Source organism: Ovis aries, chromosome 17, assembly GCF_016772045.2.
Source record: "Ovis aries strain OAR_USU_Benz2616 breed Rambouillet chromosome 17, ARS-UI_Ramb_v3.0, whole genome shotgun sequence".
Lineage (NCBI taxonomy): Eukaryota > Metazoa > Chordata > Mammalia > Artiodactyla > Bovidae > Ovis > Ovis aries.
Window position 1 is genome coordinate 44,524,272 of NC_056070.1, and position 25,720 is coordinate 44,549,991.

Sequence of the window (25,720 nt, forward strand, 5' to 3'; positions counted from 1 at the left end):
CGAGGACCCCGCGTGCCGGCTGCCCGCGCCACTGCCCGACCACGCCCTCACGCGCCCGGAGTCTGAAGGCGCGGCGGTAGCGGCCGCGCTCCCTTGTCGAGCCGCCGGGCGCCGGCGCGGGATCAAGCGCCCTGTCTCGCGCTTGCGGATCCGGCCCCGCCCCGGCTGCCCCCGGGCGCGGCGCCGTCAGGCAGTGGTGCAGGCAGCCTGGCGCGCGGGGTCCTCGAGCGAGCGGGCCTCGGCGGCAGCAGCGGCGGCGGCAACCGGGCGAGTTGTGGCGATGCTGTGGCCGCGGCTGGCGGCGACTGAGTGGGCGGCGCTGGCCTGGGAGTTGCTGGGCGCCTCGGTGCTGCTGATCGCGGTGCGCTGGCTGGTGCGGCGGTTGGACAGGCGGCCGCGGGGCCTGGGTCAGAGCGGTCCACCCGACCCGCCGCCCCGCGCGGCTGCGGGCCCAGCCCCCGATCCAGGTAAGACCGGTTCGCGGGTGGGCCCGCTCCCTTGCCCGGGCCTGGGTCCTGCTTCCCGTCTTCTCCCACCCGCCTCCCCGGCTCGGGTCTCCCCTAGTTTCTCCTCTCCGGGCTTGGATCCCCCTCCCCGGCCTGAGTCGATGTTCTGGGAAGAGACTTGAAGTGAAACGCGCGAGTCCTTGACTTGCAGACGGTGAGAGCGCCGCAAAGCTGGACGCCCGGGAGCACGTCTGTGCCCAGTTTTGTGGGTTTGAGCCCCCTGATTTGACCGAGAAGGCAGTGTGCACCCTGCGTGCATCCCAGATCCTCCTTCGTTCAGTTTTCTTTCACCGCGTTGCCCGCAAGTTTGGTTTCTTCCTGAAGGATAAACAACAGTTTCTCAAGTACCCTGATAAGGAGATAGAATTTTATTAGCAAAAAGCACAGCTGATAACCCTACCTAGATCTCTCGGTGCTGCAGCGGTCCTTCCAGATGACTTAGTTTTCACAGCTGAGGGAGCAGGCCTCAGGAAGGTCCCGCTCGGCGAGGATGACAAGTCCGAGGCAGAAGCCATGTGGAGATGCAGGCCTGTTGACACGAGGTCCAGCTAGCCCTCCAACCTGTTGGGTTTCTTGTTGTTTCCCTTCTCTCATCCCTTTCAGGAAGTTTCAGGTGATGTCTTTAGTAAATAACATGCTGCTATGTCCAGGTACACTGTCAGCACTGTGTCAGAAAATCCCCTGTGACAGAAAACCCTGTCAGAAAACACGACGCCCCAGTGAAAGGCTGTACAGACACTAAGACTGAAGGTGGTTGGGGCCAGTGGTGTCAGAAAAGTGAAGGGAAAGCCGCTGTCAGTCTCTTTGCAACCTGATGGACTGTAGCCCATCAGACTTCTCTGTCCATGGGATTCTCCAGGCAAGAATGCTGGAGTGGGTTGCCCTTCCCTTCTGCAGGGGAATCTTCCTGACTCAGGCGAGGAACCCCGGTCTCTTGCATTGCAGGCAGATTCTTTAGGGTCTGAGCCACCAGAGGCTAAGAAATTACAGTTTGGAGTGTCTTATTTATTTCTTTTTAAATTTTTAACTTATATTTCTAAGTCACTTCAGACAAAAAATTACAAAAATGGTACAGAAGAAATAAACACATGTGAAAAGATGTTCAACATCACTAGCTAGTCATGAAACTGCAGATTAAACTTATGATGAGATATCACTACACACCTATGAGAATGGCTAGAATAAAAAAATACCAATGACATTTGGTAATGCTAGTGGAAACCCTGGGAAACTGGGTCTCATTTACTGCTGGTAGAAATTTTTTTTTAAAATTTACTGCTGGTAAAAATTTTAAAGGTGCAGTCATTCTGAAGTCAAACTCCCAGTTTCTCAAATAGTTGAACCTGTACTTCACTCTTGGGCCTTTACCCTAGAGTGTCAAAAACTTATTTTCACACGAAAACGCTTATGCAGACGTTTATAACTTCATTTGTAATTGCCAAAAACTGGAACAGCCCAGATGTGTCTGAAGGATAAAGCTGGCATCTTCATGCTGTGGAATGCTGCTCAGCAGTGAGGCCAAATTGTTGCCCCATCAGCAGTTCGGATGGATCTCAAGGGCATTATGCTGAGTGAAAAAAGCCAACCTTAAAAGGTCTGCAGTGTATAATTCCATTTATATAACATGAAGTGAAGGTGTTATAACAACGGAGGACTCCTCAGTGGTTTTCATGTGTAGGGAACAGTGGAGGAGGTTGGATATGATAGTGAAGGGTTGGCAGGAAGATCTTTGTGGTGATGGAACAGTTCAGTAATTTAGCATGTCTATGTGAAGCTATTCGTGTGATAAACGATCATGTGGTAAGCGATCACAAAGTTACATACAAAAACATATGAGAGTGACTGCAGAACCCGGTGAGGGTGCGGTTAGTTTAGGGTGTAGAGCCAGGGTCGGCTGCCTGGGTTGGATGCAGTGTTTCAGGTGTCCCACTGAGGGAAGCCACATGGTGAGTCCACAAGACCTCTGTACCATTTTTCAACTTCTTATGTTTATAATTAAAATATAAAATAAAGAGTTAAAGAAACCCTGTATACTTAGATTCCCAAATGTTAGGATCTTGTGTAATCATACTGCTAGTAGTAAAGTCAGGAAGCGTTATACAGTCTACAGACCTGCCTCAGTTTCTTAATCTCTATCTGTATGTTTCTATCAAGTGAATGGACATGTTGCAGATACTTCTAACTCTAGCCCAAGGGTCAGCAACTATGGTCCACAGGCCAAGTCTGACTCCTACCTGTTTTTGGAAGACAGCCGTCTTTTATCTATGGCTCTTGAGTGTTTGCAGGTTCTTGGGCTCATAGAGCCTCAAAATTTACTCTTGGCCCTTTACAGAAATTTTCTGAGGCCTGTTGTAGCCTCTCCCTTCTCTGTCAGTGAGGAGCCTGGGTCTTAGCAGCCACAATATATCCAATTATTTGCTGATACCTAGCGGACACACAAAAAGCTTCAGAATTACTAACTTATACCACTGTGAAAACCTACCTTCCAGCTAGAGTGTCTGTGTACCCTTGCTGTCTTTATCCTTAGAGGAGAGCATCACATGTTATTTTTCAGTGGCTACATTGCTTCTCCCTTTCATTATGTAACTAACTTGTAATACTGATGAGCGCATTTGTTTTGGTTTGTATGCCATTTGGAGGTTTCCCCTATCTATTTGTTTATTTACGTAGTTTTTGTGTATGTGAATCACAGACTGTGTTACTAAAAGTCAGAACATAAAATCATTCAGAAGTGTCCTCTCCTCTGCCCTCTGGCCTTCCTATCTGTTTCCCACCCTCCCCTGAAGCTAACTAGTCTCATTATTTTCTGCTTTATCTTTTCTTTCCCACACATAAGCAAATATTTGTGTATTAAGAATATCAGTAACAGGATATATGTTTGTCTTTATTCGAGTTGACTTTCTAGCATACTGTGTATTCTGCAAGGCTAATAAGCTTGTATTTACTTAGTAATAACTTCATATCCCTGACGTTTATGGATACTTTGTCAGTGTCAAACACATGCATTATATTTTATCTAATTCTTGTTAAGCTAAGAAGTAGAGCTATTGTATCTGTTTTATAGATGAGGAAACTGAGGCTTAGAGTTTACATAACTTGCTCAGGGTCGCACAGTTAGTGATATAATGTAATTGTTCTCTTCATGGCTTACTTGGTTACAAGGACAAACCCCTCTTCAGATTAGCCTATATTAAAAAGATAGCTTTAACTGTTTATAATAGCCAGAACATGGAATCAACCTAGATATCCATCGACAGATGAATGGATAAAGAAGTTGTGTTGTGTGTATATGTATATACAATGGAATATTGCTTAGCTATAAAAAGGAGCAAATTTGAGTCAGATCTACTGAGGTGGATGAACCTAGAGCCTGTTATACAGAGTGAAGTTGCAAGTCAGAAAGAGAAAAACAAGTATCATATATTAACACATATATATGGAATCTAGAAAAATGGTACTGATGAACCTATTTGCAGGGTAGCAGTAGTGACACAGATATAGATAACAGACTTGTGGACACAGCAGGGAAGCAGGGAATGAGAGGAATTGAGAAAGTAGCATTGAAACATACATTACCATATGTAAAATAGATGGGAATTTGCTGTATTTTGTAGGGAGCTCTACCCAGTGCTCTGTGACAACCTACAGGGATAGGAGGTGGGAGGGAGGTTCAAGAGGGGAGGGGATATATGTATACCTATGGCTGATTCATGTTGATGTATGACAGAAATCTTTACAACATTATAAAGCAATTATTCTCCAATTAAAAACATTAGGTTGGTGTAAAAGTAGTTGCGGTTTTGCATTGTTAAACTTTGCCATTTAATATTGGGATAATTCTTAAATACATGTGGTTATGTTATCATTTTAATGTGTGTTTCTCGCTTTTTTTTTCTGATGACTTATTACTTGCTGTTAATTTTATATTTATTTTAGACTACAGAAATGATGTTAAGCAAAAAGCAGATTTGAGCAATTTTTTTTTTTTTAATTCGAGTTCAAAATGGGCCATAAAGCATTGAGACAACTTGAAACATCAACACATTTGGCCCAGGAACTGCCAGTGAACGTACAATGCAGTGGTGGTTCGAGAAGTTTTGCAAAGGAGACAAGACCCTTGAAGATGAAGCGCTTAGTGGCCGGCCGCTAGAAGTTGACAGCGACCAACAGAGAGCAATCATTGAAGCTTATCCTCTTACAGCTACATGAGAGGTTGCCGAAGAACTCAGTATCGAGCATTCTGTGGTCATTTGGCGTTTGAAGCAAATTGGAAAGGTGAAAAAGCTTGTTAAGTGGGTACTGCATGAACAGACCGAAAATTTTAAAAAATCGTTGTTTTGGAGTGTTGTCAGCTTTTATTCTACTCAACAACAACGAACCATTTCTTGAGCAGATTGTGACATGCAACAAAAAGTGCATTGTATACAACAGCTGGCTCAGTGGTTGGGCCAAGAAGTTCCGAGAAGCATAACTTCCCAAGGCCAAACTTGCAGCAAATAAAGGTCTTGGTCACTGTTGGTGCTTTGCTGCTGTACTGATACACCGCAGCTTTCTGAATCTTGGCAAAACCCTTACATCTGAGAAGTACGCTCAGCAAATCGATGAGATGCACTGGATACTGCAGCGCCTGCAGTTGGCACTGGTCAACAAAATGGGCCGAATTCTCCACAATACCTGGCCACACATCACACAATCAACCCTTCAAAAGTTGAACGAATTAGGCTACAAAGTTTTGCCTCATCCGTCATTTTCACCTGACCTCTTACCAGCTGACTACCACTTCTTCAAGCATCTCAACAACTTTTTGCAGGGAAAGCACTTCCACACCAGCAGGAGGCAGAAAATGCCTTCCAAGAGTTTGTCAAGTCTTGAAGCATGGATTTTTTTTTTTCTCATTGGAAAAAAATGTGTTGATTGTAATGATTCCTATTTCGATTAATAAAGATGTGTTTGGGGCTAGTTATAATGATTTAAAATTCACTGTCAAAAACTGCAATTACTTTTACGTCAATCTAGTAAATTTTTTTAAAAGATAGCTTTAGAGTCAGGACACAGGGATGGTATATGCAAAAGAGAATATTATCAGAATCAGGTGGAATTTCTCTCCATTTGTTCATAACATCTGCCCCAGTCCTCCCCACCCCTACTTTGCCTTGCGTGTGGCTTCAGCCTGTCCTGTACTTCTCATACCAGCCCCCTATCACATCTGTTGACCTTATGCCTAATGTTCAGACTCCCCGTAGGGGCTCTCTTTGAGTGGGCTCCTGTAGTCAGTTGGCCTCCCCCTTTATTTTCTTGGCAGCTCTAGAGGGGGCTATGCAATACATTGATTGTTTGAAAAGTCTTGGAGTGTGTGAATGGGGGAAGGGTGGTATAAAAATTTATTTAAAAAGAAAAATACAGAAGTAACTATCATTCAGCTGTTACTGAGTCCAAGCTCGCTCTGCTGTCTGCATGACAGCCCAGTGAATTGGAGACAAGGTGTTGAGGCAAGGATTAAGCACTCATATACATACCCTTGACACCCAGCTCTGTTTTTCTCACTCTGAATGTCTTCTGAATCTCAGACTTGAAAATTAAAATGCCTACTTGATGTGCGGTGGGTGTCTCTGATACTCACTTCCTAAATCCCCATTTGCATCTTTCATATTCTCTGCCTCAGGGAGAATCGCTTTCTAGGCATCTAGACTGGAAATCTAGGTATTACTATAGGCCCACTACAGTCCCACCAGACCCCACTCCTGGCATCTGATCTGTGGTCAAGACATCCTGTTTCTCTAGTCTGAGCCCTCACCTCCAGCCCCAGTAACTGCAGCAGTGACCCATGCTCTGTCCTTTCTTACCTTCTCCCAATTCTAGCTGATCGTACTTAAACCTGTACCATAGATTTAACTGCTCTTTCTCTAAACGTACTGTTGAAAGCTCCAGCTCCAGTTCACATCCATTTGATTGGTGACTGTATAACTTGAACAAGTCACTTAGCTTCTCTGATTTAGGATCTCCATCTGTGAAGCAGGGGTGAGCAATGGCAATAAACTTTCATGCAGAGTTACTGTGAATTTTAAGTAATTTAGTGTAGACAGAGTGCTTAGGATAGAACCAGGCACTTGGGAATCCCTCCACATGTTAAATATTAGCTATTTGTCATCAATATTAGCAAAATGACTTCCAGAGCTATCTGTGTGGCTCTTCTGTTTAAATCTTTGCATAATCTCTCATCATGTATGGAATAAAGTACAGATGTATCTGTAGGATAAATTTCTGGAGTTGGAGTTTTGATGGACATTGTCCAGTTGCTTTCCTGGGGATTTCTTCCTAATTATTCTGCAGCTGGCGTTCCCAGGTGGCCCTAGAGGTAAAGAGCCTGACTGTCAATGTAGGAGACAGAAGAGACACAGGTTGGATCCCTGGGTCAGGAAGATCCCCTGGAGGAAGGCATGCCAACCCATTCCAGTATTCTTGCCTGGAGAATTCCATGGACAGAGGAGCCTGGTGGGCTACAGTCCATGGGGTCACTAAGAGTTGGACACGACTGAAGTGACTTAGCACACACACATGCACACTGCAACTAGGGACAAGTGGCGCACCTGTTTCTCCAGCGTGCTGGCCTCCCTAGAATGTTGGTGTGATGAGATCGTATCATAGGCTGCAAAGAATATGGGGAAATAATGGATTGAGATGAAACTTTGAAGTCAACCTTTTTTTTTTTTTGGTCACAGTCTGTTGCTTTCAGGATCTTAGTTCCCCAATCAAGGGTCAAGCCCCCTGCAATGGAAGCACGAAGTCCTAACCAGGGAATTCCCTGAGCCAGCTCTTTTGCCGCTTTTTTAAAAAAATGGAAGTATAGCTGATTTACAATGTCATATTAGTTTCAGGTTACAGCATAGTGATTCAGTATTTTTACATATTGTACTCCATTAAAAGTTATTACAAGATAATGGTTATAATTCCCTGTGACAGAAACCTATCCTTATTCCTTGTCTATTTTATACCTAGTAGTTTGCATTTCTTAATCCCATACCAGCTCTTGCCCCTCCCTTTCCTCCCCACCAGTAACCACTAGTTCTCTTTTATCTGTGAATCTGTTTCTTTGTTATTGTATTCACTAGTTTTATTTTCTAGATTCCTCATACACGTGACTACACATAGTATTTGTCTTTCTGTCTGACTTCTTTCACTAAGCATAATACCCTCCAAGCTCTTCCATGTTGTTGCAAATGGCAAAATTTCATTTTTTGTAGCTTGGCTATTGTGAATAATGCTGCTGTGAACATTGGGGTGCTCATATCAGATTAGCACTTTTGTTTCCTTTGGGTTTGTGTGTATAGATAGATAGGTCCCAAAAGTGGGATTGCTGGATCATATGGTAGTAGTGTTTTTAGTTTTTTGGGAACCTCCATATTGTTTTTCCGTAGTGGCTATACCATCTTGCAGTCTCATCAACAGTGTACAAGAGTTCCCTTTTCTCCACATCTCCAGCCTTTGATATTTGTAGACTTTCTGATGATAACTATTCTGACAGTGTTAGGTGATATCTCATTGTGGTTTTGACTTGAATTTCTCTAATAATTAGTGATGTTGAGTACCTTTTATGTCCCTGTTGGCCACCTGTATATCTTTGTAGAAATGTCTGTCTTCACAGGTCTTCAGGTCTTTACCTCTATAGTTAAGTTTATTCCTAGGCATTTTATTCTTTTTGATGTGATTTTAAACAGGATTTGTTACTTTCTCTTTCTGGTAGTTCATTATTAGTGTATAAAAAAGCAGCAGATTCCTGTACATGAATCTTGTATCCTGCAACTTTGCTGAATTTGTTTAAGAGAAGACGTACTTACAGCCATCAAATTGATTTTCGTTCTTTTGGGCCTAGGTGAAATGACAATGGATACCATCTTGGCACGATTGAAGCTCCTGAATCCAGATGAGCTTAGAGAAGAGATTGTCAAAGCTGGATTGAAATGTGGACCCATTACATCAACAACAAGGTTCATTTTTGAGAAAAAACTGGCTCAGGCTTTGTTAGAGCATGGTACACTGCCTTCACACCTGTCCGACCCTGGTGGCGCAGATGCCCCATCCCTGGGCCAGGACACACAAAGGATTGTGAAGTCTGCAGTAGGGAGCCCAGCTGAGCAGCTCAGCTTTTCTGAAGACAGAGACTTTGGTTATAGTGTGGGCTTGAATCCTCCAGAGGAAGACGCCGTGACATCTAAGACCTGTTCAGTGCTCTTCAGTGCCTCAGGCAGCGTCAACAGCCAGAAAGCCGTGCTGAGGGCCTCTGCAGAGGTGCCTCTCTACTATGGGGTGTGCCCGGCCTTTGAGGACACCCCAGCAAGAAATGGTAATATGACCAGTAGGTTTCTTTTACACAGGTGGTTCATTTACATCGGGGGAGAGGGATTTTGAAAAATCACAAACTACAGAAGAGAAGAAAGAAGACTTTAGTCACCATAATACTCCTCCAAACTAACCATTGTTCACATTTTTGTATAGAACGCTCCTGAATTTTTTGTAAATCTATAGGAATTTTTAGAAATTAAGGAAATTGGATTCTACGGAGATATAGTTCACTTATAAATATTTATGGATTGGCTCCATTTTTTGATTAATTATCTCCCTCACTTTTTTAAAATTCTCTGTAACCTGACCACCTTTTATATTAATGAATGCAAATAGCCAGTGAAGTTATAATTTTCAACATTAAAGAATTGTAATTTTAAATAAGACTAAAATAGCATTGGAAAGAAGTAGTGAAAGCTTGATATATATGTGTGTAGTCTATAAAGATGAAACTTATTCCTCTCCACCCAAATCTTACTGTTTTGTGTATCATTCCTGACCCTGCTTACTATGTTTTATTTATATGTTTAAATTTTAATTACTTTATATTTTTAATATATTTTAATTTATATTTAACATATATATGTAAGTATGTACATTATTTTTATTTTTATAAAATTGGTAAGTGTCAGGTCAAAAGGTTTTTTGCATTTTTTTTCAATATGCATTTTTAAAACTGAAAGCTACTGTCCTCCAAAAGATATTACTATTTGCTGTGAATGAGTGACTTTTTAGCCTCTCTATAATGTGAAATGTACATTTTGGTCTATCTGAAAAGGGAAAACAAGTATCTTGTTTCTGTTCCATCAACCATACTGCATGTTATTAAACTTCCCTTTTGGTCTTTTCAAATAAGGGAAACCTGTCTTATTTTTATATCTAGTACCCTTTGTGTGTGTATGTATTTTTTATTTACTTGTTTATGGTTGTGCTGGGTCTTTGTTGTTACACTTGGGCTTTCTCTAGTTGCAGTACATGGGCTTCTCATTGCTGTGGCTTCCCTTGTTGCAGAGCACAGGCTCTAGGGCAAGGGCTCAGTAGTTGTCTTACTTCGCAGCATGTGGAAATCTTCCCAAAGCAGGAGTTGAACCCATGTCTTCTGCATTGGCAGGCAGATTCTTAACCACTGGACCACCAGGGAAGTCCAATAGTCATAGTTTTTTGACTTACTTTTAAAATTATTTAGATCGTTGGTCCATAAATTTCATTTTTATATCCTTAGGTATAAAAAGTGCAGATACAGATATAAAATATTTATCATTTATATTCATGCATATTCATATGATCAAACTTACTGTGTTCTTTTTGCTAACTGAAGCCCTTTTTTTTTGAAGTTTAAAAATCTGAACTATTAATGAGAGGAAAAATCAGGCTACTGGGTAACAATTGTTAATAAACAAACCCAGGGGGCTTCAAGTGTGAATTAGGTGACAAGGGCTCCAGTTAATCATCTCTGATTTTCCTTTGTCGCTTTTCCCATACAGAGAGGATTCACGTTTATGAAGATAAAAAGGAAGCCTTACAAGCTGTCAAGATGAACAAAGGATCCCGATTTAAAGCTTTTACAAACAGAGAAGATGCTGAGAAATTTGCCAGAGGAAGCTGTGATTATTTCCCTTCTCCAAGCAAAACCTCTTTACCACTTTCTCCTGTGAAAACGGCGCCGCTCTTTAGCAATGGTGGGTTAAAAGGTCATTATATAGCAGTTCATATCTGGCATTACTGTCAGATTTACTCCTGGGTATTTTACACCCTCTTTCTTGGTAACTAGTTTTCTCCATCTTTGAGAGAAGTCCAGTGTGCTGGGAGTAGAGAGCTGAGGCCCAGGCCACGGAGCAGCTGGAGGAGGATGGGTCAGTTGGCTGGTCTGGGTTGAGGCAACAGGAGCTGAGTGGGCCAGGCAGCTGTTGAGGCCCCAAAGCTGACAGGGCCATGGGAGATGCAGCGGAAGGGCCTCCATTGTCCTGTGTTCTGTCCCTCTTATCGCACTTTCTCTCCTGCAGCCTGTTGGGTTCTAGGCCTTTTTAGATGCTGAGACCTATCTACTTCCGCCCCAGAGCTACACCTTCTTCTAAGACTCGTGGTGCTTGCTTTTGCTTGTGCTTGTACTTGTGAAAGCACTTTGTTGTGCATGTGCTCAGTCAGTCATGTCCGACTCTGTGACCCCATGGACTGTAGCCCGCCCGGCTCCTCTATGCATGGAATTTTCCAAGCAAGGATACTGGAGTGGGTTGCCATTTCCTTCTCCAGGGGATCTTCCCGACCAGGGTCAAACCTGCATTCTCTTATATCTCCTGCATTGGTAGGAGGATTTTTTACGCCTGCACCACCAGGGAAGCCCAAGTGGTACCTGCTTCGCCTCAAAGAGTTCTCCAGTAGTTGAGCTTGCCTTCGGGAGCCGTCTAGCTGGAAACCTGGCCACTGCCACTCCCAGCTCAGGACCAGGGTCTTGTGGGGCCTTTGCTGTCAGCATCATACAAGCCCCAGTGGACTAGCCTCATTCTGGCCCCTCCGTGAGCTCACAGCGGCCCTGCTTCCCAGGCTGGCTGGGGTTGCTGAGGGAGCAAGCGGCTCTCCTTGCAGGCAGTTGGCCTTGGGTCAAGAGTGCTATGTGCCTCCTCTTCTGTCCCTTCATGGAGGCGCTTCCTCAGCGGAAGCCAGGATGATTCCCAACACTTAGATGTTTCCCTGTTCACGTTTGGTGATAGTTCCTCAAATGGCTTTCACACACCCACAGGTGTTGTGATTCAGCCAGTAGACCTTCGTCTTGACTCACTGCCTTGCTGGGGATGCTCCTTGTTCTTGCAGGGTCCCGTGCAGGAGTGGATCGTATCCTGGGCAGCGTCCCCCTGCTGAGCGTCACAGCCTGTCCTTCACTGCCCTAGGCTGGAACACGCGTCCGTCTGCTGCAGATCGTCCTTGTTTCTTAACCTTTTACTCCCAAGTAGATCATCAGCATCTGTGGGAAAGATTTTTCTTGCCCTCAGTGAAGCACATAGTGGATGATGAGAAAATGTTTGTGAAATTCAATGTCCTTCAATTGTCTCTTCGTGACAGACGGGTTGTACTTGTCTGAGTCAGAAACAGCAAGCAAAGAGCGAGCAAACAGCTATAAAAATCCGCGCACACAAGACCTCACTGCCAAACTTCGGAAAGCTGTGGAGAAGGGAGATGAAGACACCTTTTCTGACCTCATCTGGAGTAATCCCCGGTATCTGATTGGTTCGGGGGACAACCCAACCATCGTACAGGTAAACCTGTTAGCATCATTAGCATTAAGACTGCAGGTGATGAAAGCGAAGCTCAGGGTCTGCTGTTTTCCTTCAGGAAGGGTGTCGGTACAATGTCATGCATGTGGCTGCCAAAGAGAACCAGGCTGCTGTGTGCCAGCTTACCCTGGAGACGCTGGAGAACCCTGAGTTCATGCGGCTCATGTACCCAGATGACGAGCCGCACATGCTGGAGAAGCGCATTTGCTACGTGGTGGACCTGTACCTCAACACACCGGACCGAGTGGTATGCCTCGTAGCCATCCTGGGGTGGAAACAGTATTTGGGTGTTTGTTTACCGCGTCCTTGCTCTGCATCAGCTCAGAGGAGATGCGCTTTCCTTGTGGTCCGAGAGCCTCCTGCGGGCCTGCATACCTGGGTCTCAAGTAGGGTGGAGCTACCCCCAGGGCACTTCCCACCTGGCCTTATTTCGGAGAGGCTTGAGCTGAAAGGAGGGGGAGTGAATGCCCCAAAGCTAAAGGGAGAAGGAAGTAAAAAGGTTTTGGTGCCTTACAGTCCTGTGTATGTCTTGTTGTTTACATTTAACGTTCTGTGAAGAATATTTCCTGTGGGGTTAAAATGTTCAGTGGGGTGACTTTTTTTTTGTTTTTAAATATTTTATTCAGTTATTTGTGGCTGTGCTGGGTCTTCATTGCTGCTCAGGCTTTTTTCTCTAGTTGTGGAGAGTAGGGTCTCCTCTCTAGTTGCAGTGTGCAAGCTTCTCATTGCAGTGGCTTCTCGTTGCAGAGTGCAGGCTCTAGGTGTGCGTGCTTCCAGTTGCAGCATGCAGGCTCAGTAGTTGCAGCTCATGGACCCTAGAGCGTGGGCTCAGTCGCTGTGGTGCACAGGCTTAGTTACTGTGCGGCATATGGGATCCTCCCCACCCAGGGACTGAACCTGTATCTCCTGCATTGGCAGGTAGATTCTTCACCACTGACCCACCAGGGAGCCCCCCAGTGGGGTGATTTTTAATGGTGCATAAGGCATCACTGACTCGATGGATGCGAGTCTGAGTGAACTCTGGGAGTTGGTGATGGACAGGGAGGCCTGGCGTGCTGCGATTCATGGGGTCGCAAAGAGTCGGACACGGCTGAGCGACTGAACTGAACTGAACTGAAGGCTTAAGTAAGGATTCTTGAAATAGAAGAGTTTTACATATTTATATAAGGGAGAACCCAATGATGGCTGAGAGCCAAGGGCTGTAAATTCTGAGCGAAACCTAGGAGTTTGAGAAGTCGTGGTTGGCAGGAGAGGAAATAAAGAAAGCCTAGTGGATTATTTTGTAACATATTGAATATGATACATTGAAATGCAGAACTGGAAGCCAGAATAACTTTTCTCACAAGAGAGAAAAGGACAGAGGGAAAAATTTTGGCCATGCTGGCAAAATTAAAGAAGAGCATAATAGAGAAACAGTGGTTACATGAAAGCAGTATTAAGTGTGAAATAGGCCAGAAAAGAACAAAGTCATAGTATATTAGACTAAGTGTGAACAGACTGAATCAGGGTGTGTGACAGTGCAGTTAGGAAGTGTGACTTCTTGATGCGATACAGGCCCGTGTGCCCTGCCGGAAGTATAACGCAGTGTTTTCCATGCCTGTGTAGCGCTCATTGAAAACATGCATGTGTGTCCACAGAGACCACTGGATAAGTTCTTGAAATTAGGTGTTACAGATCCCATTCTTTGACCACGAGGCACTGAGAGTAGGAAGCGCCTAAACTGGTGTTGACCTCCTTAATTGGGGTTGACCTCCAAGCCCAGGGGCTCAGCAGAGGGTGTGGTGTGAAGGAGAGGCTGGATCAGCCAGGAGTGGCTAGAGGACCCAAAGCCCCCCAGCTGTGCGGGAATGAAAGTTGCTGGCAGGTGTGAGGGAAGTGACTGGGGTCAAGCTGCTAAAGCTCAGAGCAGGTTAGGGAAGGATGTTATGTGCTTGAGGAAGAGGGGTAGCCAGAAGGAAGGGGAGTGTGGAGGGCACTTTGCACTCTGATATCTTGAGCACTGAGTGGACACAGCTGGCCTTGATGTGCAGCGGCCCCAGCCCCCTGGGCCTGCCTGGGAGCTGTGGTGATGCTGCAGCCTTGGCCACAGGGCTGGAGGCGGCTCAGGTGGACTGGGGAGGGCCTGGTGGGAGAAGGCAGGCAAGCCAGGGCTGGCAAGGGGCAGCCTGTCCCATTCAGTTAGTATAGCTTTACTGGAGCCCAGCTCTGATCCTTCTGTGTGTCTACAGCTGCGGTGGGTCGGCCGGGTGTGTGTGGCAGAGCCTAGTGGCTGTTTACTGCGTGGGAAAGCCAGGGGCGGTGTCAGCAGCTCCAGGAGACAGTGAGATGACCTTAGAAGGTGCAGAACAGGGATGGAGCTGCCCTGAGGGTATTTGCTTGCCCTGGGGCCTGGGCTCACCTTGGAGAAGGGGGACTGGAGCTGGGAGTGTGGGTGCGGGCAGCAGGGCCCTTGGGACTCTAGATAGCTGGGAGAGAAGCTCTGAGCACGCAGCATGGCATGTAGAGGGAGGAACCCAAGGGCTGGAACGTGTGGTGGTTGCAGGTGGACCTAAGCAGATTCTGTTTTGGTCGAACTGCCTCCTAGTCTGCGGCCATCCAAGTGAACATGCCGGGGGCGATGGCTCCGGCGATGGCTCCACAGCTCAGGGGCCTGCTGGTCTGTGGGGAGACTGGGGAGGGATTGAATTGGAAAACCTTGTGGAGTCAGAAGGGGGGAGTTTCATTTATTGCAATACTAGCCATTGGAGAGAATTCTGAGTACAGACCAAATCATGGGCTTGGCTCAATTCTAGATCTTATTTTTATCTATTTGTTTTACCATATGAGCATTGATTTTAAGACACTGTACTGGGCCCTGAATTGTTAAAGCGGCTGTTTGCTGACCAGGTGTTACACCCTAGCTCTGTTGTAAGCTCCTCCCAGCCACTGGACACACAGGAACAGAGCGTTATGCTGGGCTAACGCCCTGGCATAAAGTGGGTGTATGCTAGTGTGCCAGTTACTTTTCAGCTATAAAGACACTGCCTTTTTATAGTCTTATTTTTAAGGGTTTTTGTTTGTTTTACTAAATACTTATTTTTAGTAACTTGAAGCAACTTTATGAACCAAAAAAGAGTATATAAGTGTTCTTCTTTTGCATTTCTCCCAGGGCTACGACACACCATTGCATTTTGCTTGTAAGTTTGGAAACGTAGATGTGGTCAATGTGCTTTCTTCACACCCTTTGATTGTAAAAAACCCGAGGAATAAATATGATAAAACACCTGAAGATGTAAGTACTTATTAAACTCTTACTACATAGTTTTAGAAATGAAAATATATAAAATTACAAGGTCTGCAACCACAGCTACTGTGAAGACACAAGTAACTGTGTGCATGTGTTTGCCTTATGGCAACAGAAGCTTGATTGTCAAGTAAGATGTGCTCTGAAGAAGATGCCTCTATAGAGCCAGGAGGGAGTGAACTGCCCTAGTTTGCAGATTTTATTTTCCTGAACTGGGTGGTCAAGCTGTCCTCTGTGGCTCACTGTGTTTTGACAAGTTCCCTCTGCATCCTTCAGCTCACCAGGGTCAGAGAGAACATGGGAGGTGGTGCTTGTGCTGCTGATGGTGGTGGTCATGGATGATGGAGATGGTGAGGATGGAGTCAGTTATGATGGTGGTGATGGCGGTGGTGGTGGTAATGTGAGATGATGGTGAGGAGGATGGTAACTGGTGAGGGATAATGGAGATGGTGATGATGGCAGTGATGATATGATGATAAAGATGCTGCTGCTTGTGTGTTCAGCTCGGTGTGCACCAGGAGCTGTCCTGCGCCCCTCTTCTATATTCTTGCCTGGTCCATACAAGCCTTAGGAACAGGCCTTGTCAGAATGTATGTCAGCAGTTGAGCAAAATGTGCTTTGGAGAAGGCACCAGTGCCTCTGTGCAGTGAGGTGGAGAGGAAAGTGGACCTGAAAGAACTGGAAGATGAGTTAGTTTGTAACATGCATGGGAGCTCTTGGCTGGCGTGGACCTGCCAACCCTGTGGAAACAGAATTTGTAAGATCCTGTTCTGGCAGTGGCACCTCCTTTTCATTTGCTGTGATTATGTAAGTTGCACCCACTTCTGTAGCAAGTTTAGAATTCACATAAAAAGAATAAAATTTACCAGCCAATTCTGCAACTCAGAAATTACCATTATTTTGGATAAATCTGACTCAGCTTTCTGTGTGCATGTGTGTGTGTGTTCTCAATATAAGATGGTGACACGTTTTTGTTTCACTTTTTATTTTGTATCATACTGATAGCTTTGATAGTTTCAGGTAAACTGGCTGAGGGACTCAGCCATACATAAATATGTATCCATTTTCCAAACTCACCTCCCATCTAGGCTGCCACATAATATGAGCAGAGTTACATGCTCTACAGTAGGTGGTGACACGTCTTTAAAGCATTGGACATCTCTCACAATCAGTTACAGAGTTTAAAAGAAAATGTTGCACTGCTTGAAGGGTTCACTCTGCAGCGGTAGTTTGTTTTTCTCACAGGCTGGCAGGAGATGGTAATTTTGTGGTTCCTTCCTTTTTATTTTGAGGTTATTGGTTTTTTATTGTTTGTAGCTAAAATGTTCACAATTCTCTGTATTCTCTAATGTCTAAGAACATTGATTCCGGTAGTTGCAAAAATGAAACATCTGTGTCCCTGTTCAATAGAAGCTGTATTTCAGTCCAGCCAAACCGTAGAAGACAGGCTCCCAGGCAGTGAAGAGTATAGCCCTGAGGTGTGGACATGTCTGCTCTGACTTGATGGTTCACCTTTAGGTTTCCTTTCCTTGTAGAAAATTAGTAAATGTAGACAGCATGAAGAAAGAAGGTAAAATTTACCTGTAATCTCAGAGTTTGTTCTCCTTGTCCTGGCCCCTTGGAGCTTTTACAAAACATTGAAGAAGGAAGATTGCACTGTTAAACATACATTTTTTATTGTGGGCTTTATGAAATACTCAGTGTTAGGATCTATCTATCCTTGTTGTGTTGACTTTAATACTTGCTTCTGCAAAATCATTTTCATGATAAGAAAATGTGATAAATTCGATTCAGAGCATTCACTTATTTTTTTTTGAATAGGTTATTTGTGAAAGAAGCAAAAACAAATCTGTGGAACTGAAGGAGCGGATTCGAGACTACTTAAAGGGTAAGGTGGGGAGTGGGCGCCCAGAGTGAGGAGGCCCTCCAGGAAGGTCCTGGCAGCATCTAGGCTGCCTTGTGTGTGGGAGTGAAGCCAGGGGGCTGTTGGGACCCCCTCAGAATTCCCCTGGGTTCCACCTCCCTTTTCTGGGAGACCAAGTTGTCTGTCACTTGACTGTTGCTTGCGGCCTCACCCCTTGACCTCTGCAGCCTCTTGGGCAGCAGCTGCCTCCGGCGCTTCTTCCTTGGCCACAGCCTGCAGGGCAGCCAGAAGGCAGGAGAGGCCTGCCTGGAGCCCCTATGTCAGTGGTTGTGGCTCCCTGTCCTCCACCACCCTCTGCCCAGGCTGTCCCCGTCTCTGCTTCTGCGACCTCCTGGCCCTGGATCACCACTCTCCAGGCCAAGGGCTTCTCAGACCATAGCCCATGGGCCAGTCCTTCCTGCTTGGTTTCCCGGGGCCTCCAGCCTCTGGCCCAGAGCGCCCAGGCTGTGTCCCAGCCAGCCTGCAGGCTCCAGGGCACCTGGTGGTGGAAAGCCCCGCTTCCTACCCCCTTTTTCCTCTGTGTTGTTTCCAGGGAGTTTGAGCAGTTGGCAGCAGCTTGTTCAGTGGCCTTGCTGCAGATACTGGAAGATCTTTGCCTCCCTTGTGTGCTCGTCTTTATCTTCTTCCCTCTGGTTTCCATTCCTGCCCAGATCCCCGGTGGTTTCTTTAGTGCAGGGCTCAGTGAGGCCTCTTGGTGTGAAGTCTTATGGGTCCCCAGCAGCCACCACCATTGCTCGCGTGGTGTCCTTGGTGCTTTCCTGCCACATTGTCCCTGTGGCTTCACAGCCTTTGTCCTTTTCAGATTCCATACCAAAGTGTGTGATTCCAGGTCTATTTGGATATATGTGTTCAGTGATAACAAAATTGTAACATATGAAACAGAATAGGAGTTGGGGGAGGACGGAGGTTGACATGCATCTTCTTTGTAAGGTTTCTCCAGCTCCTCTTCAGCTGCTCTGGTTTACAGGTCCCTCTCAGTCCTCCTACGAACCTGGGAACGAGCATGTGTTTGCTGCTCCCCTTTCCTTTTTTCTTCTCCTCCTTATTTCTCTGCAGAGGAAGAGTGTGGGGCTCGTTAGGTGCAGGAGTCTGGCGCAGACTGACCTCTCTTCAGTTGCTCTGGCTCGAGAGCTTTCTCAGCCTTTTTACTGTTAATATCTTTGACTGGCATGCAGAGCCTGTGGGATAATAACCCAGCTGATTCTCAGGCCGATTCCCAGGGCCTAACGGCCACTGTCGGAGAAGGCAGTTGCAGTCCATGGGGTCGCGAAGAGTCGGACACAACTGAGCGTCTTCACTTTCACTTTTCACTTTCATGCATTGGAGAAGGAAATGGCAACCCACTCCAGTGTTCTTGCCTGGAGAATCCCAGGGATGGCAGAGCCTGGTGGGCTGCCGTCTATGGGGTCTCACAGAGTCAGGCACGACTGAAGTGACTTAGCAGCAGCAGCAGCAACAGCCGCTGTGGTGCAGGCTGTTCACACACATCACCTAGCCCCATGTGTTTTCTCCTCCCAGGTCACTACTATGTGCCCCTCCTGAGGGCAGAGGACATGTCTTCTCCTGTGATCGGGGAGCTGTGGTCTTCAGACCAGACAGGCGAGGTCTCTCACATTGGCCACACTCGAGGCTTCTCCAAAGACCCTGTTCTAACCCTTCGAGCCTTCGCAGGGCCCCTGAGTCCATCCAAGGTGAGCATCTGTGAAGGTTCTGGAACAACTCCTGGCTGTCCCCACCAGGAGTGCTGGGTTTTTCCAGCCTTTTGCTTTGTGCTTGGTCCTGGAGACCAGGTCTCATGAAACTCCAGTGAGTTGTCAGTGAGGCTTTAGAACTTTCCTGGAGGAACAAGAGTGTCTTGACCCTATTATTGTTAGCCAGAGCAGTATGTGACAAGCGGTGCTCCCAAGAAATGAGGTTTACCTGGGCTTACTCTCCCCGTGCTGGCATTGCCTGTGCCCAGGACCTTGCGCAGCACATGCCCATTCCATTGTCCTTGGATTTGTGCTGTCACTAGGAAACTTCCACTTGCAGACTCTGAAGTTCACCTTCCAGATGGAGGTACTTCATATACTGACCTGTATGCACTCTTTCCTCTTGGTAAAAGAAAGCTGTAGTTAGTTACCTTAAACTATAAAATGTTAGGAATAGATTTAGCTGCATGAAACATAAAAAGCACTTATTGGGCAGCAGGTCTGTAGGGTCTCCCTCAAACTCTCCTGGTTCAGTTCTGACCCTCAGCCCAGCCCAGACCTTGCCAGGGTCCCTCCTGGCCTCTACTGTGATACAGCTGAAGTTCCTTAGCTCCAGGACAGGAGGGCACATTGCTTGCACTGTATTTGGGGTTGGGTGGGGGTACTGCCTGGCAGTGTGGGTGCATAGCACATATCAACACACTTTCTGTTCTAGGCAGAAGATTTTCGCCGACTCTGGAAAACCCCACCTCGAGAGAAAGCGGGCTTCTTCCACAGTGTCAGGAAATCTGATCCAGAAAGAGGCATTGAGAGAGTGGGAAGGTACTTAAAGAGCACGAAGTGACAAAGAGCCGAGTGGTGGTGTCTTGTGTGCTGTGTGCCGGTGTGCTGATTGGGGCTTTCAAAACAGTAGTTCCCAGAAGTGTTTACTGGTAGACTTTAAAAGCCTTTCTACTAAGGTCTAATTTGCAGAGGTGTACGCTGCATCCTGTGCAGCAAGGCTCCATGAAAACAGTTCCTCCTGGCAGTCAGGTGGGGTGTCCAAGGAGCGTGAGGCTATGTGGGGAAAGGAGCCACACAGGGAAACTTTTTCTTAAAGTATGTGCCCAGCTTTAAGTTCACAACTTGAAAAGGACCTCTAAACATTTATGTCTGGCCCAAACCAGAATTGTCTTCAACTTTGTACTGTTGTTTTATGAAAACCAAAATGTTCTTTGTTAGTGGATTTTTACAGTTTGCCCTTTTTTATCTCTTGTGAGTGTTGGTGTGAGTGGAATGGTTTGTTTCTAAGTGGTACCTTTCTCAACCGTGACCTTGACTCATTCCGTAGCACTGTCTTACCCTGTGAGGAGGTGCTGCTTCAGGAAGTTAAGCATACTCTTTCAGCCCCAAATTTAGGATAAAATGAAACCAAGGTTGCTGGTGCAGTTCGGGTATTTCCAGCATAAAGTGTCTCTTTTCTCTGTAGTCAGTTCTGTGAGTTTTTCTTCTGCTCTCAAAACTGGTTAATTTGCTTTATTCTTACAGGGAGCTGGCTCATGAACTGGGGTATCCCTGGGTCGAATACTGGGACTTTTTGGGCTGTTTTGTTGATCTGTCTTCCCAGGCAGGCCTGCAAAAGTTAGAAGAATACCTTACTCAGCAGGAAGTAGGCAAAAAGCACCTACAAGACGTGGGAGAAAATGCAGTGTGTCTCCAGGAGGACACCTCAGCCCTAGGTAAGGACACGCAGTGCGTCCAAGGCTGGTAAGACTGGCAGCTGTCCTGTGGCCGGGTCTGTGGGAACCTGTGGCTTCTCATTTTCCTGCCCATGAGGGGGGACAGCTGGGCCTGGAGCCTGTAATTCTGTCTGCAGGGTCCTGCTTGACTTTTTCCAAGGTTTTCTGTCTTAAACAACAAGGAGGAGGCTTTGAATATGGGAGTGATTTGTCACAGGGTTTGTGCTATGCGCGGTGACATCTGAAGTCCCCTTGTCAGCACCTCTGAGAGCTGGTTTCTCTCCCTCACAGGCCGTCAGAGGAAGTGCAGCAATTCTATCTCTGTGAGGGCGTTTCTAGATGAAGATGATGACATGAGCTTGGAAGAGATAAAAAACCGGCAAAACACAGCTCGAAACAACACCCCGCCCAGGGCAGCTGCTTTTGGAGACTTGGGGTGTGACATCCTCCCCTTGGAGCAGACAGAACTTATCGAAGCCTCAGCCCCGACCAGCCCCCACAGCAGCAGAAATGGGTTTTGCAGCCCTCTGAGGGATGGCAAGACCCTGAGTGGGAAGAGGCCCAAGGCCCAGAGTGGGGAGGAAGACCTCCTGTCACCCGTCTGTGGCTTGACTGTTGAGTTTGATAAATTGAATTTGCAGAATCTAGAAAGTAGCTTTTCTAAGACACCAAATCAAAGAGTGAAAACTAGAGATAAGAAGATCCTGACGTCAAGAGTGAATGCAGGAGGAAGTGACGTGTTAGAATCTCTTGGTGCTGATAGACTTGCAAATAACCAGGGAAGGACAGAAAATGAGATGTCTGCTGGAATTGCTAACATGTGCCTGAATCCGGACAGTTCCGTGCATGAGCCCCGCTATGGCAATGGCTCGGAGCCCTCGGAGGTTCCTGCCTCAAAGGAGCCTGTCCAGAGGCTCTTCCTTTTTGGGTATGAGTTGGGGAGCATGCATGTGTATTGGGGGGTGGTGGGCACAGGCGCCAGTATGATTCTTGGACACTTCCCTCCAACCCGGCCAGCCTAACAGGCACTTGTTCCATCTGTCTCATGAGTTGGTGGCTTTCTATCCATCCTCATTGGTCCTCCAAGCCAGTGGGAGACAGCATTTTCCTTCCTGGCTCCTCCTCGCGTCCACTGTACTTCCCACCGTGACTGAGCTGTCCTATGAGTTTTAGGAAGAAAGGCCATCTTGGGGTCAGTCTCAGTTGTCCAGCTGATGGCCTGTTCCCCCTTCTGCTCTGACTTCCTGGAGGTGGTTATACACAGAGCGCGTCTTGCCAGCAGGGCTGGGGCTGGGGTCTCCTCCCTGTGGGCAGCACATTCCCTCTGCTGCCCCCAGCCATGCTGGTCCCACCTTCACCCTCATCCCCACCCCCACCCCGGATTGCAGCCTGCAGCTAGTGCCTGTGGTGGCGGCAATGGACACAGTGGTGCTGGATTTCTGGGTGTAATCACGGAGATTTCTGCTTCTCGTGCCTTCTAGAGAAGAGCCGTCAAAACTGGATCGGGATGTTCTGGCAGCCCTGGAGTGCACGGATGTGGACCCTCGCCAGTACCCAGCCGTACACAGGTGGAGGAGCACTGTCCTTTGCTACTCGCCTTCGGACAGACAGAGGTACCCACAGGCCCGGGGATCAGAGTTGCTAGATTCATGGGGAAGTTCACACAGACCCGTTAGCCAAGCTGGTGGGAAGTCCCCTGATGTGTGGCTGGGGGTGACAAAGTGGAAGGGTGCTGCTGACAAGTGGGTATGGGACGGAAGTAGCCCAGGTTCCTGCTCAGGGTCACATGCCACTCGTGTGGGGAATGGTAGTGAGCTTTCAGTCTTCAGGGCCCACAGCTCCCAGGCTTGCAGCACCTCTGCCCGTGTTCTCGGGGGCAGGGGCCCAGATCCTGTCTGTGGCCTCCACTCGCCCCATCCCATCCAGCCGTCCATGCTGACTGCCTGTTCTTGGTTTCCTCAGCTGGTCCAGCCCCTCTCTGAAAGGGAAGTTGAAGTCTCAGCTCCTGGACGTCAGTGGCCCTCCTAGCGGCAGCCCGGGGAGAAACAGCCCTGCAGGTGGCAGCCCTGGGAAGCCTGGCTCCACACCTCACGCCTCCGGCCTGGGCAGCCCCGGGCGCGGCAGCCCCGGGCGCTACAGCCCCGCCAATGGGGGCCACCTCCGCCGGATGGCGCGCCTGGCCCAGCTTGCCACCTTGTAGGGCCCATGCACACTGCTGGGGTTCTTGGTTTGTTCTTCGTTGTTTTGTTTGTTTTTTAAGAAAAGTACTGTGTTTGTTGCTGAAATTTCACATGCCAAAATAATATTCTGATTAATTTATCAGTCCTTATTTAGAGAGTAAAATAATTTTAGAAATTGCAAGTATTCCGTATAAAATTTAGCTTTCTGTTATTTGGAGAGAAAGTAAACACAAACTCCTGCAGATTTTCTGAAAACCCTCAGTGTGGTTACAAACAGGCTCTGTTAGCTGCCCCAGGTGCACATGTAACAGAAGAGGGCACCAGAGAGGCCTGGGTGCCCCCTCCTCCCTTGACAGTGCTGCGCTCCCTTCTGCTCTTTTCCTGAAATGGGTGAAGTTTGTGCCTCTGCCTTTTCTGGGGAGGGTCTTTGACTTTCTAGTTCATGACAGAAAATCCTCTCTGCTTTGCCGGTCAACCATTGAGTAGACACTGACGAGGTGGGCATCCAGGAGTAAAGGAGCCTTGCACGTGTCGGACAGTTGCAGCGACACTTACAGCTGGGAGTCACTGAAGACATTTCAGTGAGTGACCAGAAGATGAAACTAGCTTTTTTCTAGACGAAAAATGGTAGTTGCTGGGAGTCATATGAATAGTCTCACACAGGACTCACTCACCAGTGGTCCTTGGAGGGTGTTTCCTTTCTCACCAGCACTTGGCCTTTCACAGTGCACCTTATGTAGCTGCCAGTGCAGTGTAACAAAGTAACCTGAATGTTATTCCCTGGTTTTGAGGTGCACTGCATATTTTAGAATGCATTTCAGTTGGACTTGCTTTATGAAAGAGCATCACGTTTTAGTAGAGACAAAAGGTTTGCTTTGGAGGAAATATCTGATCCCAGTTCTGTCCTTTCAGTGTGGTTTGTCTTCCCTCCCCCTGGGCCATACCTGCTGGAGGGTTTGCACACACAGAGCTCTGCATCCCGGAGGGCTAGGACATTGCAGCCGAGCTGAGGGCTGTTTCTCCCGTGTTACCAGTGACCACTCACAGCAGGGTTCTGGGGGCATTGTCAGTGTTTGATCAAAAGTGAAAACTACCAATGCGTCTGCTGTCCAGTGCCTTTTGTAAATCATTTTTGATTCTTCTGAACTTACTCTTTGAGACTATACAGTGACAGGAGGTAGACATAAGTGAGTCTTTTTTATTTGTAAAGATTCTGAATTGAAACATGTTAAAAAAAGAGCTTATTTCTTTCACACAATAATAAGAGATAGGTCAGGAATATCGGACCTGATATTAAGGTTTTAAAATTCAAAAGGTTGTTACACAGGGTGTTCTCACTTGTGTAGTAGACAACCTAGACATGAGAAAAATATGTTCTGTCCTATAAACCAAATGGCGTGTTTAAGACATCTCTAGTCTCAAAGAAACCAGAACACAGATGTAGTCATAGTGATGATCTATTTTCTCTAAAATTTGACCATGCCATCCTGTGTAGTTATAAGTATTCAGATGGAAATTAAAGTAGGGATGTGCCCTAACTTTGCAGACTGCTGTTCTTGTTTTCTCAAGTTTAGATCTTTGATTATTTCTCCATTTGTTTATATAAGTTGGCCCTGGTTCCACTAAATGCATTATCATGTGTCCCGTGGTGATTTTACATCTTTTTAAAACTACTTAATGGAATAAATTATTTTTAAAACCATGTGGCAGTCGTTCGAAGCTTTTAGAAAGACCTCTCTCAACTGTGCCCAGGAAAAGTGCCCTTTTTAGCAAACTCTTAAGCAGTGTTTGGGTTAAACAGAACATCAATCTGAGTGGTTTATTTGCTGTCTGGGGTCCTTTCATTCCTAACACAGTTGTGAAAAGCCTTGCCTGGCATCAGTTAAACTAGCAAATATTTCCTAAGTGTCCTATGAAACAGGAAGCCTTTTTCTGTGATGTTGACAATCAGTGTGTAATGTCTTTGGTTGGAAAGAGGTGATGGGAACCCCATCATGGCGGGTGGCGGCTGTGCTGTGGTCTACAGTGCAGGGGGCTCCAGAGGGCCCCTTGCTCCTGGGGGAGAGCAGGTACCACACCCGCAACCAGATCTTCTGGAGTAGTTTTCGGATGTTTCCAGAAGCGTTCACAGCTCAGAGAGGATGGTTGTAGGGTGACTGTCTTGTCGGGCACAGTTGCCAGTCACTGGGCACATCGCCATCCCATCCCCAAGCCAGATGTGCTCAGGCAGTCGGAGGCATGTATTTCTCATTCCGTGTGGAGACTGCAGGCAACTCTGGGTCACGCGTGCCCTCAGGTTCCTTCCTCAACTGTCTCGAGATACTTTGGAACAGCACTGCGGCCAGTAGGAACCACCTTCATTCCCGCTGCTGTCAGTTCAGGATCCCTCCTGACGCACAGGCTCTCAGGGTGGGTTTTTATGTTGGTCACATTTATGATGTCTTTCCTGATGTTTCGTAAGTTCTCAGTTATGTCCCACCTCAGGATGGCTTCTTGGGCCCTTGACACCCTTGTCCCGCTCCTGGGCTCACTTTCTGTTTCTGAAATGTTGTCCTGCTCCTCAGCAGTCAAGTACAAAGGGTGGACATACCACTGAAAAGACAGGTCTGCAGACAGGACAGCAATATGACCACACAAACCCAAGGAAACAAGATCTGCAGGTGCTGAGGGTCCAGGTGCCCAGGGCTCGACTACAGGATCTCACGGCACCCGAGGCCAGACACCTGGCACTGCCTTTTACTTTTCTGTTCTTGGACATTGGCACAGCCCCTGGCGAACTTGTCAAAACTATTTCTACAGAATGGTGCAT

At 46.8% G+C, this 25,720-nt stretch overlaps 1 protein-coding gene across 1 annotated transcript; it reads left to right on the top strand.

Moving 5' to 3' along the window:
• The first annotated feature begins 269 nt into the window (after positions 1 to 269).
• ANKLE2 (ankyrin repeat and LEM domain containing 2) lies at positions 270 to 24,613 on the top strand. The gene is made up of 13 exons (XM_012097639.4): positions 270 to 467; positions 8,377 to 8,847; positions 10,331 to 10,525; positions 11,904 to 12,097; positions 12,174 to 12,362; positions 15,264 to 15,386; positions 17,220 to 17,286; positions 18,841 to 19,013; positions 19,729 to 19,835; positions 20,541 to 20,731; positions 21,023 to 21,659; positions 22,213 to 22,344; positions 22,694 to 24,613. The coding sequence occupies exons 1-13, from the start codon at positions 281 to 283 to the stop codon at positions 22,929 to 22,931; spliced, it is 2,904 nt and encodes a 967-aa protein (XP_011953029.2). The 5' UTR covers positions 270 to 280; the 3' UTR covers positions 22,932 to 24,613.
• Positions 24,614 to 25,720: the final 1,107 nt, after the last annotated feature.